Raw genomic sequence first — 13,746 nt, 5'->3', positions numbered from 1 at the left:
TAGACTTAACTCTCTTACAAGGCTTTGAATAAACTATATACAGAAAACTAAAAGAAATATATATATAGTCTTTGGTCATCTTATTAGAAAAGAAGGGCAAGAGAAATAGTTTAATTTCAGAACCATAAAAATGTATTTGAACAAACATTCCTGCTTGATCACCACTGTAAGATGTTGATGAGGGAAACAATGTTGCCAGTAAACCCCATCCATACAGATCAACCACAGCTCTTTAGACATCCTCAACTACATTTAGGGCAGTAAGGGATTCATTTAAGAATGTTTTTGAGGGAATGACCCACGATTTTTATAAAAAGGCACTGAGCTGAAGTCATTGCTTATCCTGATACTGAAAAGTAACAGTGAGACTCAAAATGTCATACAGTATTTATAAAAAGTATGGCAAAATGAACTGATATGCTGCCATACAATACAACTGAAATTAACAATGTTGAACTAAAGTTATAATAGGATTACATTTTTCAAATAGGAGACTAACTCCTGATAAACAAAATGCTGAAAGGCAAACACAGAACTATGGCATTTGATTTCTGGTAATTTGTTAGTAGGCATCTGTTATCAGACAATTGTGTTTTATAGATACATTTACTTTTAAATCTACTTTAAATTTACTCAGTCTGAAACCTTTTTAATGTAATTGTTCTGCCCACAGATCTGAGTGTAAGATTGAAAAATCACTGCATTACAATGTGGTCTTGACAGCCCAGGATAGTAATCAGAACAAATCCATAAAGTAAAAATGAGTTTATATAATGTTGTTTGGAAAATTTAAAAATAAAAGGTGTTTGATTGTGGCTTCACCATACAATTGTCAAATCTTTCAATAAGGAAGACAATAAATATTGTAAGAAAGTACACATTTTAAGTCCGCTAGAGCACCTGCTATTCTTTTAGGTTAGGATCTCCACCAGTGTATTTAAACAGAAAGTCCCAAGATAAAAGTCCAGCTCCTCTGGAACAATAACCATACAAGGGTGTGCGTTTATAGTGGCAACTTAATTTTAAATATCATTTCTTCCAAGTGATTATCAAAATTTGCTAAAAGGGAGGTAAAAGTATGCAATCTTAAATCATTTAGAATATGAATGTATTCACCCAACAGCAGTGCATAGTGGCAGTTCATTAAAGGGATAGTTCATCCAAAAATGAAAATTCGCTCATTATTTACTCACCATCATGCCATACCAGATGTGCATGACTTTCTTCTACTGAACACGAACAACAATTTTAGAGTAATATCTCCGCTCTGTAGGTCCATAGCTCCAAAAAGCACATGAAGGCAGCATAAAAGTAATCCATACGACTCCAGTGGTTTAATCAATGTCTTCTGAAGCGATCCAGTTGGTTTTGGGTGAGAACAGAACAAAAGGTAACTCCTTTTTCACTGTTTATGTTGATAGCAGTCTCCTTGGCGATGATTATTTCAAGCTCGATTACACTTCCTATATCACCATCTAGCGCTCTGTGCATGCTTTACATTACATTTACATCTACATTTATTCATTTGGCAGATGCTTTTATCCAAAGCGACTTACAAAAGAGGAAAACATAAGCGAATCATCTTAAGGAGACAGTGGTATAAAAAGTGCCGTATTACAAAGTATCACTAGCATCAGAATAGTATTCAAAACAGAATAAAATGCAACAGGAATTGTTTTTTTTTTTGTTTTTTTTTAATGACTGGTTAAGTGCTCATGGAAAAGATGTGTTTTTAAAAAGTCTTTTTTTGAAGACAGAGAGTGAGTCAGCTTTACGGATGGAGTTGGGAAGGTCGTTCCACCAACGTGGTACGATGAAGCTGAAAGTCCGGGAAAGTGTTTTGGTGTCTCTTTGTGGTGGTACAACAAGGCGACGTTCCTTAGCTTTAAGCACTAGGAAGTGTAATCGAGCTTGAAATCATGAGACTACAATGGCAAGATGTACAGTGAAAAAGTTATATTTTGTTCTAGTCTCACCCAAAACTGATTAGATTACTTCTGAAGACCTGGATTAAACCACTTGAGTCATACGGATTACTTTTATGCTGACTTTATCTGCTTTTTGAAGCTTCAAAGGCCTGATCACCATTTACCTCAATTGAATGAACCTACAGAGCTGAGATATTCTTCTGAAATCTTTGTGTTTAGCAGAAAAAAAAAAGTCACATCTAGGATTGCATGATGGTGATTAAATGATGAGAGAATTTTCATTTTAAGATGAACTATCCCTTTAAAAGACACTGAACGAGAATTGCTCTACTTATGCAGAAAAACAGATGAACTAGCAATAAGTAACAGCAGCACAGTGGTATAATCACAACACATACCAAAACATGCAAGGGTTAGCAGATGTACCTTTAACTTAATGTCTGGTGTAATGTATGACAGAGGCTCTGAATATTCAGTTAATTTAGTATCATGTACATTCACAATTCCATCTGTGCAGAAATGGAGAAGCAACCAGGTTTGGCACCAACTGTAATCGTTAGTTTTCAGTTCAGCGCAGCAGTGAGAACTGATTTCAAACAAACTTTCAGAGTGGTAAATGATTTAAGTCTTCAGATGCCACTGTCACCCAGATCTAATATACAATCATCCTTTATGCCAGGGGCTGCTGATCGTGGACTGCAGATGAAAGATCAATCTGACTACTGGGTTTCCTGTTTGTCAGCCCACTGCTTGTGTCTGAGTTGCATTGTCTCAAGGCCTTGGTTTTGAATCTCAAGCCATGACCTGCGAACCAAAATTAACACAAAGGTTATAGTTGTTACTCACCCAATAGAAAATGGTGACTTTGCTGGTCAAGCTTCCACATGCTATGATCATATAACCTGGCAAACAGCAGTGTTGTAATTTTGCTATATACTATACTATATAAAAGTAAATTTAAATGTTATCAAAAAAATTAAATTTCAATCTTGGCCCCTAAGAATACTCAATTACGCCAGATTTTAGCTAATTAATGTAGAAAAACCTAATTCTTTATGGTTTAAAACTGAGAATCTAGACATCTCCAAACTAACTTATTAAACTCAGTATTTCCATAATGTACAATTTCTGTGTGAAGTAACTTCAAGTATTACTGATCACGTCACTTTGTGGTTCATATGCAGTGCAGTGCAAACACAATAGCAGACTGTTAATAAACTAACTTGGACAATCAGCCACTTCCTTGAAAGCCTTTCTCTTGCAGCACCCACGGCACAAGTTGAAGACACATTTATTCCCCTGTTGGAGGAAGAGAATAACAGTTTATGGTCCTTACAAATGGTGCTTTATAGTAAGCCAAACACATTAATTTTAGTATTATGCTTTAAGTTAATAAAACACACGGAATGGACAGTAAACTGTTAACACTCCTGTTATGTCTGGGTCATTTCTGACCCGTTTAAGAGTTAAAAACGGTGAAAAACGAATCTTTATCTTAAACTTCGTCAAAATGCCTTTGGGTTATCCTCAACACTGACTAACTGAATATGTAAAATAAAGTTTTAGCTTTTTATAATATTTTTGTCGAAAGTATCATTATTTTAAGTACTGAATTTATTGTATATCTATTGTATATGTGTAGTACCACAACTCAAATAGGTGGTGCTCTTTCCAGTTAAAATGCTACTATAGAAGCCTGTATTCAGTGTGAAAACATGTAAGCCTATGCAAATTTTCATGTTCATAATTAATAGATAAGTGTGCTGTAAATTTAATGAACTCTAATTGGGTCATTTTTGACCCAAACATCACAGGTGCCATTATTTTCAAACATAACAGAAAGGTTAAAAGAATAAGGTAATAGAACAAGACTTACTTTGGGGTTGCCACACTGCTCACACTTGATGTATTTTGCTGAAGAATACAAAGAAGTAGAAGCATACATTAATCAAAACAATTCAGGCTACCTGATATCTCATATGAAATACACCCAATAAACCAATGGTAATATTGTTCATCATTAGCAGGCTAAGCAGGTTATGATAATGTCTACCATTCTGCCAAGCATAATCTTGTGTTTCATAGAGAGAGAGAGAGAGAGAGAAAAAAACAACTCATATGGGTTTGGAACAACATGAGGGGGAGAAAATAAGAAAACACAGAATTTTAATTTTTGGGTGAAAGGCCCCAACTGGTCTACATGCCTAAAAATTTGGGGAAAATATTTGGTGCAATATCAAAACATACTTTTTTCATTTAGCCTAAGAAATCTCAAGTAGTAATGTCTCTTTACGTTTCAGCTCTGGACAGAAGTTCTTGTGAGGGTTACGGGCTTTCTTCTTCTGTTTATTCTTGGATAGAGAGTCATTTGAACCATCGTCTTCTAGTGGCCTCTTCACACTCACAGCTTTCGTCTCTTGTGCTTTCTGCCCATTTTCAGTGCTTGGATCCTTAGGTCTGCAAAATACAGCAGTTTAACATTTAAGTGCCCATGGGTGCACTGAAACCAGCTTTACTATTCAAACTAGTTTATACTTCCATTACTGACAAAACTGTTAAAAATGATGTTACATTTGTAGACAGCATTACCCTTTGCTTTGCTTAACAAATCTTAACAGTGTCGGTGTCAAGTGTAAATTATGTAATGTAATATGCTATAATTAATATTAGCTTGTTACAAATGATCCAAGCAGTATGTATGTTCTCACGCTGGTCTGACGTAGGGTTGACAGATCCAGTGCGGGAAGGGTAGTCCAGTTTGATTCCATTCAGACTCATCTTTAGCCATCTCCTCCTGTAACAGTAAAAATCAATAAGTCATCTTATGTGATCCCTGCTCAAGAAAACTTTGCTCTTCTGAACCCCATTAGGCTAATGGGGTTTATGCATTAAGGCTAACGTAAAAATGCTTTCATTTTTGGGATACGGAGAAGCTTAAAGTGAATTTAAACCTGTAGAGGAAAATCTTCTACGATTGAAACTAAATTTAAAAATCCATTTACCTGACAGCGATGTTTGAGCTGTCTGTTAACTTCTGTTATTCCAGCTATGTTTTTTGCTTTGGCTAACTCCTCCCTCAGGTCTTGATGTATCTGTAGCCTGTTGTTATAAAAGCAGAGCTGTCAAAAATAACACGTTAACACATGCAATTAATTTATGTTTAACGGTTAATGTTTCTTTTTTTTTTCTCCCCAATTTGGAATTCCCAATGCGCTCGAAATCCTCGTGGTGGCGTAGTGACTTGCCTCAATCCGGGTGGCAGAGGACGAATCGCAGTTGCCTCCGCGTCTGAGACCGTCAATCCGCGCATCTTATCACGTGGCTTGTTGAGCGCGTTACCGCGGAGACATGGCGCGTGTGGAGGCCTACGCTATTCTCTGTGGCATCCACGCACAACTCACCACACGCCCCACTGAGAGCGAGAACCACACATTATAGCGACCACTAGGAGGTTACCCCATGTGAGGGGTAGGGAGTTGCTAGGAAGGCTACCCTCCCTAGCAACCGGACCAATTTGGTTGCTTAGGAGACCTGGCTGGAGTCACTCAGCACGCCCTGGATTCAAACTCGTGACTCCAGGGGTGGTAATCAGCATCAATTCTCGCTGAGCTACCCAAGCCCTTGTTAAAGTTTCTTAATCAGGGTTTTATTTCCATATCATTGAACATAACCCTATTACTGGCCTACTTCCCCTGCTCTATTTTTTTATTGTTGGTCTATGTACTCACGCATCAGACAAACGCTTTTAGAGCGTCTCACTTTGGCTGTCATGTCTCACTAGTTTAAGTGCCTCTATTCATAAGTGTGGTGTTTTTAGGATGCTGTGCCAAGTTAAACATAGTTTAAATCTGTGAAAACCCCCATCTCAAGATCCCTGCATTCTATTGTGCTCAGTCCAACTGTCAATGAGTGCAAGAGCGTGTCAACTGTGGAAGGCTGTGCTGCCTGCTCGTCGATTTGATGAGGTGTGTTGCCTGTCCAGTTGAAGCTTCGACTTCCCCCAGCTGCATCAAGGTGGTACATAAAGCTTGAATTGCTCCAATGGTAGGAATATTCCTTATTTTATTCCGGAATCTTACATACAGGTCAGAGGCATGATTAATTGCGTTCATTTTTAACGCATTATTTTTCATATAATTAATCACACTAAATTATCGGGTTAAATCGACAGCCCTACTTAATTTGATAATTCTATTCAAAGATATAAAAATCTTAATACAAAGCAAGCACACTTTCTTCTACACAAGAAACTTTTCCATTGTGTGAACAGTGTCCAGTGTTTTAAATCTGTGTGCTGTAAGAACATACGTGTGGTGCCATAGTTTGAAGAGGTGGGCACGGACATAAGACAGACTGCAGGGTGGATGTTTCTGTACCACCTCCAGGTACTCCTCAGCCATCTCCCACACAGGTGGATTACATCCCTCAAACAGGGAAGGATTGTGCAGATTCCCCTCTGTGGATGTAAAGTTTTCATATAAATATTAGAGTATTGTATACTATCAAAGAGTTTTGAGCAAGATATCAGAAGATAAGAGGATGATGCTACCTGCACTCATAACCCCTTGTACTCCAGTCTCCTCCATGCAGCGCTGTACATCACTCAAGTGCTGGATGTTTCCATTGGCAAAAACAGGAATGTTTACAGCCTCCCTACACAAGAAAAGATGAACATGTACAATTTAATTAAAATCAGAACCACAAACACCTGCACAAGGCTAACTTTGAAACTAAGAAACTAAGAACTAGAAACAACAAATAAATAAAAACAGCCAGTAAAAAGTGTTATCTATTTCTTACTGTACAGCTTTGATGTGCTTCCAGCTTGCAATACCAGTCAAAGCCCCCTTTTGATCCTTGGTTCTCCCATGGACTGTGAGGAGCTATAAAAGATGTGCAACTCTGCATAAGGAACCAATCAGCAGCTTGGTTCAAGAAGCTATGAATCAAATTAGAGGGTTGTGGTAATGTAGATGTTACAGATCTAGTCTGGTGACAACACAATGTTGTTGAAAATTGAATTCCAGGTCCTTTGACACCACAAAGCAAACCAAAGCACTTTACCTGGCATCCGGCCTTTTCCAGCATTTTGGCATACTTTACTGTTTTCTCAATCTCTGGGAAGACCCGGATTTTGCAAGTGATGGGCACAGAGAGTTTTTCATCAGCCAATTTAACTGGGGTGAGGGAGACACTTAAATAAGTTACACATTCTTTGCAAGATTCACAGCTTTACCAAATCGTTTAAAAAGAATGACTTACTCATTTTCTCAAGAAGGTCCCATTCGTCTTGAAGAAATACACCATAATGGCCTTAGAAAGAACCGCAAACATTAAATGAGCATTTATGGACACATTCTGCTAAAATCTGAGATCAATGTATAAAAAAAAATATAAAAAAAAAAAATTTAAATTAAATTTTGGGTCATTTATGAAAAATGTTGACTTTCCGACCTACAAAATATTGAAAGCATCTGATCAGACTAAAATCAATAAATAATACCATTAAATCATTTTAATTTTCTTCAATAAATATCTTTCACATGACATTTTAGCAGTGTACCACCAATTACATTCTTCAATGAACCATGTAAAAAAAAATTACCATTCAAATGTAAATTAATAACTTTTTACACATGGTGGGAAAATCACTGAATTTTGACCTTGGAAGTTTTTTTCCCCACAACTTTTTGCATTTCAAAATAAAAGTTTTTACCATTGATAACACCAATGACAAAATCAAGTGACAAACATTTATTATTTTTATTATTATTTAAATTATTAATTACTTGTTTTGTTTTGCTTGTTTGCACACTTGTTAGGTCTTGCACGAATGCTTGACTTTAGAAAACAAAATGAGTAAAAAATAAATAAACATACAGTAAATAACTGTATGTCACAGAAGTGGTGTACCAGATGAAGGGGACAAGGGTTTTTTTCAGGCAAATGACACATTTTCTAAAACATGTGCAAACTAAAATAGAGTCAAACCATCTCATATTATTTAATAAAAGATTAAGATATAGAACAATGCCTTTTCAATGGGGTTTCCTGACCATTTTAAATCGTTTTCATGACTGGGGTCAGGGGACATGTTTGTTATTATGTTTTGATAATGACCCTTTCCCTAGTGCAAGGACCAAACTCCACCTCTATATCTCCTCCATTACAAAAGAAAATACCAGTGTGTTGGCTGAGTTTTGGTACCTCTTTTTGCAATCATCTGGGGGCAGCCCAAATTCAGATCAATGGCATCACAGTAATCCTGGGCGAGCAGAGCTGCCTGGATAAACACCTCAGGATCATTGGCACAGAACTGTATTGAGATACCAAATTAAAAATGAGTCTGACCCTCATGAGAGGAGTGTACTTGTTTAGTCATGCCAAAGTTCAAAGCAGAAAGTGACAATCTTGTGCCAAAGAATCTGAGCAGTGCATGGACCCACCTGTGTGATGAGGGGTCGGTCTTCTTGGCTTACTTCGTTAAACAGGTTCTCACGGCGGTAGTTTGCATCTCTGACGAACACCTGTGCGTGCAGCATGGGAGTGTAGCAGAGCTCTGCGCCATGTCTGCGACTCAACAGCCTCCAGGCGAGCTCGCTCTGGTCCACCATGGGCGCGACCACGTACCGTGCACACTTCAGAGTGCTTCTCCAAAACTCGAACCCACGAGGTTTCGTCATGACAGCTGCTATACACAATCTGCTGCTGTAGATATTCTATATACACAATAAAATGCAACAGATACGTAGTAGATAAAAGCCATACATTTCCTAACTCAATCGCCGGTCATTCTCAGATGTGCTATCTAGGTAGGCAGCTCTCTAGGTTTTGAGACACATCCTGTGTGTCTTTGTTAGCATAGCAATCTAGGTTAACTGTGTTAACTTAATGAACATTATTATAGCACACTGGTATTGATAGATTGTTTTTTAGTGTTCTTTTACAAAACATTAGGTGAAGACGGTTTTTCAAAAGAACTTAAAGAGCCTAACACCATTTTGTTATTGCTAAAAAACAATCTGTTCATATTAAGCATGTCTGTCAGAACGTATAATGAAATAAAGGCAAGCATATGTTAACCAGGACATCTCCTGATAAAAATGCGATGAGAGCAGAATACTTACAGTAGGTATTGATTCAGCCTCAAGCAGCAGCAGCAGCAGCAGCAGCAGCAGCTCTGTGCGGCACATGAAGTGTTGTGTGTGTCTCAGTAAAATACATCCGTGTGAAAACAATGACACTGTAGATGTATTCCAGATATACATACTCACTGTCCGAAATAATAAAATTACTCTCTTTATGGAATAGCCCATTAAAGGTGCTGTAAGGAATTCTTTATGTAATGGTATACAGCAAATGTTCATTCTCCGTGAAAGATATCACTGAAATTAGTGTCCTGAGATATCTTACCAGTCTCTGTGACAGAACTAGACTTTGTAAACAGCAAACTAAAATGTGTCCGGGGACACATTCATTGATCAGCCAATCAGAAGTCTTTCATGTGCTTTCTGCCTGTCAATCATTTTGCGCGTTTTCATAGTTTAGTTGTTAAAGCGGAACATTCAGGTTTAATGTCATATTCAGATTCATAACAGTTGTCAGTTGAGGGCGCTATGTTGATTTTGATACTGTTGTGTTTGACAACCATGGGAATATGTATACATCGATCAGCCACAACATTAAAACCACTTGCCTAATATTGTGTTGGTCCGCCTCGTGACGCCAAAAAAGCGCCAACCCTATTCTGCTCACCACAATTGTACAGAGTTGTTATCTGAGTTACTGTAGACTTTCTTTTAGCTCAAACCAGTCTGGCTATTCTCCGTTGACCTCTCTCATCAACAAGGCATTTCCGTCCACAGAACTGCCGCTCACTGGATGTTTTTTGTTTTTGGCACCATTCTAAGTAAATTTTTGAGACTGTTGTGTGTGAAAATCCCAAGAGATCAGCAGTTACAGAAATACTCAAATCAGCCCATCTGACACCAACGATCATGCCACAGTCTAAATCACTGAGATCCCATTTTTTCCCCATTCTGATGTTGATGTGAACATTAACTGAAGTTCCTGACCCGTATCTGCATGACACAGCAGTGCATACTGCTGCCACACGATTGGCTGATTAGATAATCACATGGATGATTGTTGGTACCAGAAGGGCTGTTTGAGTGTTTCTGTAACTGCTGATCTTCTGGGATTTTCACACACAACAGTCTCTAGAATTTACTCAGAATGGTGCCAAAAACAAAAATCATTCAGTGAGCGGCAGTTCTGCAGCTGGAAAGCCTTGTTGATGAGAGAGGTCTACAGAGAATGGCCAGACTTTTTTCGAGCTAAGAGAAAGTCTACAGTAACTCAGATAACCTCTCTGTACAATTGTGGTGAGAAGAATATCATCTCAGATTGCTGTTTTGAGATGCGGGTTGGCACTGTTTTGGCAGCACAAGGGGGACCTACTCAATATTAGGCAGGTGGTTTTAATGTTGTGGCTGATCGGTATATATATATATATATATATATATATATATATATATATATATATATATATATATATATATATATATAAATTACATTCTTTGTAAGGGGGTCGAATTTGTATACACATTTTTGTTTCGCATTTGACTAAAGGAAAGGAAATCAGAAGAGCACGATGGGAACTTAAGATAAAATTATATTTTTGTTTCTATGATTATTTTCTAATCAGTCGGTAATTTACAGATGTCACACAGTGAAATAACAATTCTCCTCACTGCCCAGTAGGTGGCGATATGCTATTTGGAGCTTCAAAGTTCTGGCCACCATTTACTTTTACTGTAAGGACCTACAGAGCTGAGATATTCTTCTAAAAATCTTTGTTTGTGTTCAGCAGAAGAAAGTGATACACATATGTGATTTGCATGAGGATGAGTAAATGATGAAATAATTTTCCTTATTGGGTGAACTATCTCTTTAAGATACAATTATATTTTTGTTTCTTTGATTATTTACTAATCAATCACAGTAATTTACAGATATCACGCAGTGAAATAATCAATTTACGCATGCACCAGAATTGGCCATCAGATGTCAGTGTACACCAATATTACATTGATACACCATGTTCTATTTTGTTCAGCATTAAGTTGTACATTTGTGGTTTTGTGCCCTGTTTGAGGAGTCTGTATCTTGCATTTCTTATTAACGAGATATAAGACATTGTAAGGTACTTTGATGTAACACAAATAATAAAAAATATATTTTTGAAACAATTATTTAAAATATGTTTGAATACATTACAAATAATATATGTAATAGATGTCTCTTAGAGACTTTGACATGGCAAGGAAAACAAATAAACAAAATAAGTGCTTATCCGGTGCTTCACTGTACCTAGTGTTTAATATCAAAAGCTGAACGAATAAGTCCTTTACTATTTGAATTAAACTGAATACACACAACTTGCAGCTATAATACAACATAGATTGAGAAGCACTTTGACATGTGTTGCCTGCATGGGTGTGCACTGGTTGTGTAATCAGTGTTATATATCTCTACACTTCTCTTTATTAGTAATAGAATCAACAGACATCCTATTATTGGTTCATCATGTTTCAGGAAATTTGTGTTTACAGAGTACACCTGTTACAGAAACTAGAGTTAAGCCATAGTAGCTATAGAAGAACATTCTCATAACTCTCTTGTATGCCCCTGTTTACATCTAAAAAAAAAAAAAAAAAAAAAAAAGTCTTGTTTATCACAGCACTAATGCAGTGTTTTGGAGAGAGACCTGTTCTTTAATAAATCTGTTACCACTATCAGAGTGGGCGTTCACAAACTTGGCGCATTGCTCTCAACGTGACTGAGCACATGCAAAGGAAAGCTGAGTAATTCAGTCATGTGACTCTCACCTATGAGGCCACAAGCATTGGCTGTGCTCTGACCAATCATGGTCAACTGAATACAATATCAGCTTTTGTGGGTGTTACCATAGAAAGATGTTTCATGTTTCAGACAGGGTAGCCTACTTTAAATCCTGAGAAAAGCTGTTTTGTAAAAAGAAAGCTTATACTTGATATGTTGTCATATTGAAAAAGTATTGTTCTCTCACCCAACACATTTGGGCAAACAGCATCTTACATTTTATAGCTCTCTAAACATGGCAGTAAAAACTGCTTATAAGAAAATATGAGTCATTATTTCCACAAGTTACTATAAAAATTGACATTTCTGTGTCTCCATGAGCATTTGTTAGGAATGATTTGTAATACTTCATATTGATATGCCATTCTTTACATGGCTTCAGGTGCTAATTTCACAATAACACACCAAGTAAAGCTATCAATACAGCTTGTAAGCCTGTAATACTTATGTAATATGAAATGTCATCGCAAGTGTTTCAGACTATGGCCTTGCACGCAACTTAATTATTATACAAACTGTGCAGTTGTTGTAGATAGACTTACTTTTTAGAATTGTTTTTTATTTCTTGTATGCTTTAATTGTAATTTGCTTTGATGAAAGAGGATCTATCAAATAAATGGAAATGTAACGATAACTACATATTTAAGTGTTGTAACTGAAATGTTGTTGTTAATTTATCTTTGTTATTACTTATTTGATTAAAGACTAAATGAGGATATACTGTATTTTGAGCTGTTAAATGTAACACATCCACAGAAATATTTTCTACAGGATCTAAACCAATATTTTTTTAAAATCCATTAAAGATTCAATTTACACCTAGTAGCAGATCTCCATATATGCATTTCCAGTCTCCTTTTTATGATAGGAGATTAGTGAGCCTTTTTAAAATGATATAATTATTTTTGAGATAGGGATGTTAATTATGTGTTTAACAGTAACCCGTTTCGACTTTGGTTTGGGTATCACAAACTGGTTTTGCAAATTTTCTTCCTGATGCATAATGAACACACCCAGTGAACACTTGTGGATAAAGTTTGCCCTTTTCAGTATTTAACTCAGGCAAGAAGCTTTATATAAGCTTTACAAATCTAATAGAAACATGACTTATATTAACTGACAAATATACATTAATGTATATGCCCTATAAATACATTTGTTTACATCCCTGTGCAATGTCATAAAATCAAAATAACATAGGAAAACGCTTTACTGACGTATAAAAGCATACTTAAAGGAATATTCCGCGTTCAATACAAGTTAAGCTCAATCAACAGCATTTGTGGCATAATGTTGATTGCCACAAAAATAATTTCGACTCGTTCATTCTTTTCTTTAAAAAAAGCAAAAATTTAAGCTACAGTGAGACACTTATAATGGAAGTTAATGGAGGCCAGTTTTTGGAGTGTTTAAAGACAGGAATGTGACAATTATAATCTTATAAAAGTACTTACATTAATTTTTCTGTTAAAAGCCATTTATTATTTGAGCTATAAAGTTTTTAAAATAATAATTTTTACAGTCATTTTAAAGTTTGTTGACATTACATCGTCATGGTAACGAAGTTGTAAAATTGGCTATACCTTACCTATAAAATGTTGAGCGATTTTGCCACACTAAAATCATGTTAACACACACATTGTTTATGTCTTGTGACTATACTTTTAAAACATCCAGAATTTAAATGTTTATGTATTGGTCCCATTCACTTCTATTGCATGTGTTTCACTGTAACCCAGATTTTTTTTTTTTTTTAAAGAAAAGGATGGACAAGTCAAAATTAATTTTTGTTGGAATATTATGCCACAAATGCTGTCGATAGAGCATAAATTGTATTGAACCCCTCTTTTTAAATTATTATTAAACGGGAGTTATTAACATTTCAAAAGACTAAACAATAGAAATCCAAGCATTG

At 36.3% G+C, this 13,746-nt stretch overlaps 1 protein-coding gene across 1 annotated transcript; it reads right to left on the bottom strand.

The window, feature by feature from the left end:
* Nucleotides 1-109: 109 nt before the first annotated feature.
* Nucleotides 110-9,142, bottom strand: dus1l (dihydrouridine synthase 1-like (S. cerevisiae)). Its single transcript, XM_051716672.1, has 14 exons — nucleotides 9,056-9,142; nucleotides 8,375-8,647; nucleotides 8,136-8,244; nucleotides 7,191-7,241; nucleotides 6,993-7,105; nucleotides 6,729-6,811; nucleotides 6,478-6,581; nucleotides 6,237-6,384; nucleotides 4,931-5,027; nucleotides 4,637-4,722; nucleotides 4,222-4,385; nucleotides 3,805-3,842; nucleotides 3,152-3,227; nucleotides 110-2,732 (listed from the first exon to the last, which is right to left on the bottom strand). The coding sequence occupies exons 1-14, from the start codon at nucleotides 9,119-9,121 to the stop codon at nucleotides 2,599-2,601; spliced, it is 1,542 nt and encodes a 513-aa protein (XP_051572632.1). The 5' UTR covers nucleotides 9,122-9,142; the 3' UTR covers nucleotides 110-2,598.
* Nucleotides 9,143-13,746: the final 4,604 nt, after the last annotated feature.

The sequence above is a fragment of the Myxocyprinus asiaticus genome, chromosome 14 (assembly GCF_019703515.2).
Source record: "Myxocyprinus asiaticus isolate MX2 ecotype Aquarium Trade chromosome 14, UBuf_Myxa_2, whole genome shotgun sequence".
Classification (NCBI taxonomy): Eukaryota; Metazoa; Chordata; class Actinopteri; order Cypriniformes; family Catostomidae; genus Myxocyprinus; species Myxocyprinus asiaticus.
This window is presented reverse-complemented; position numbering and strand designations above follow the sequence as displayed.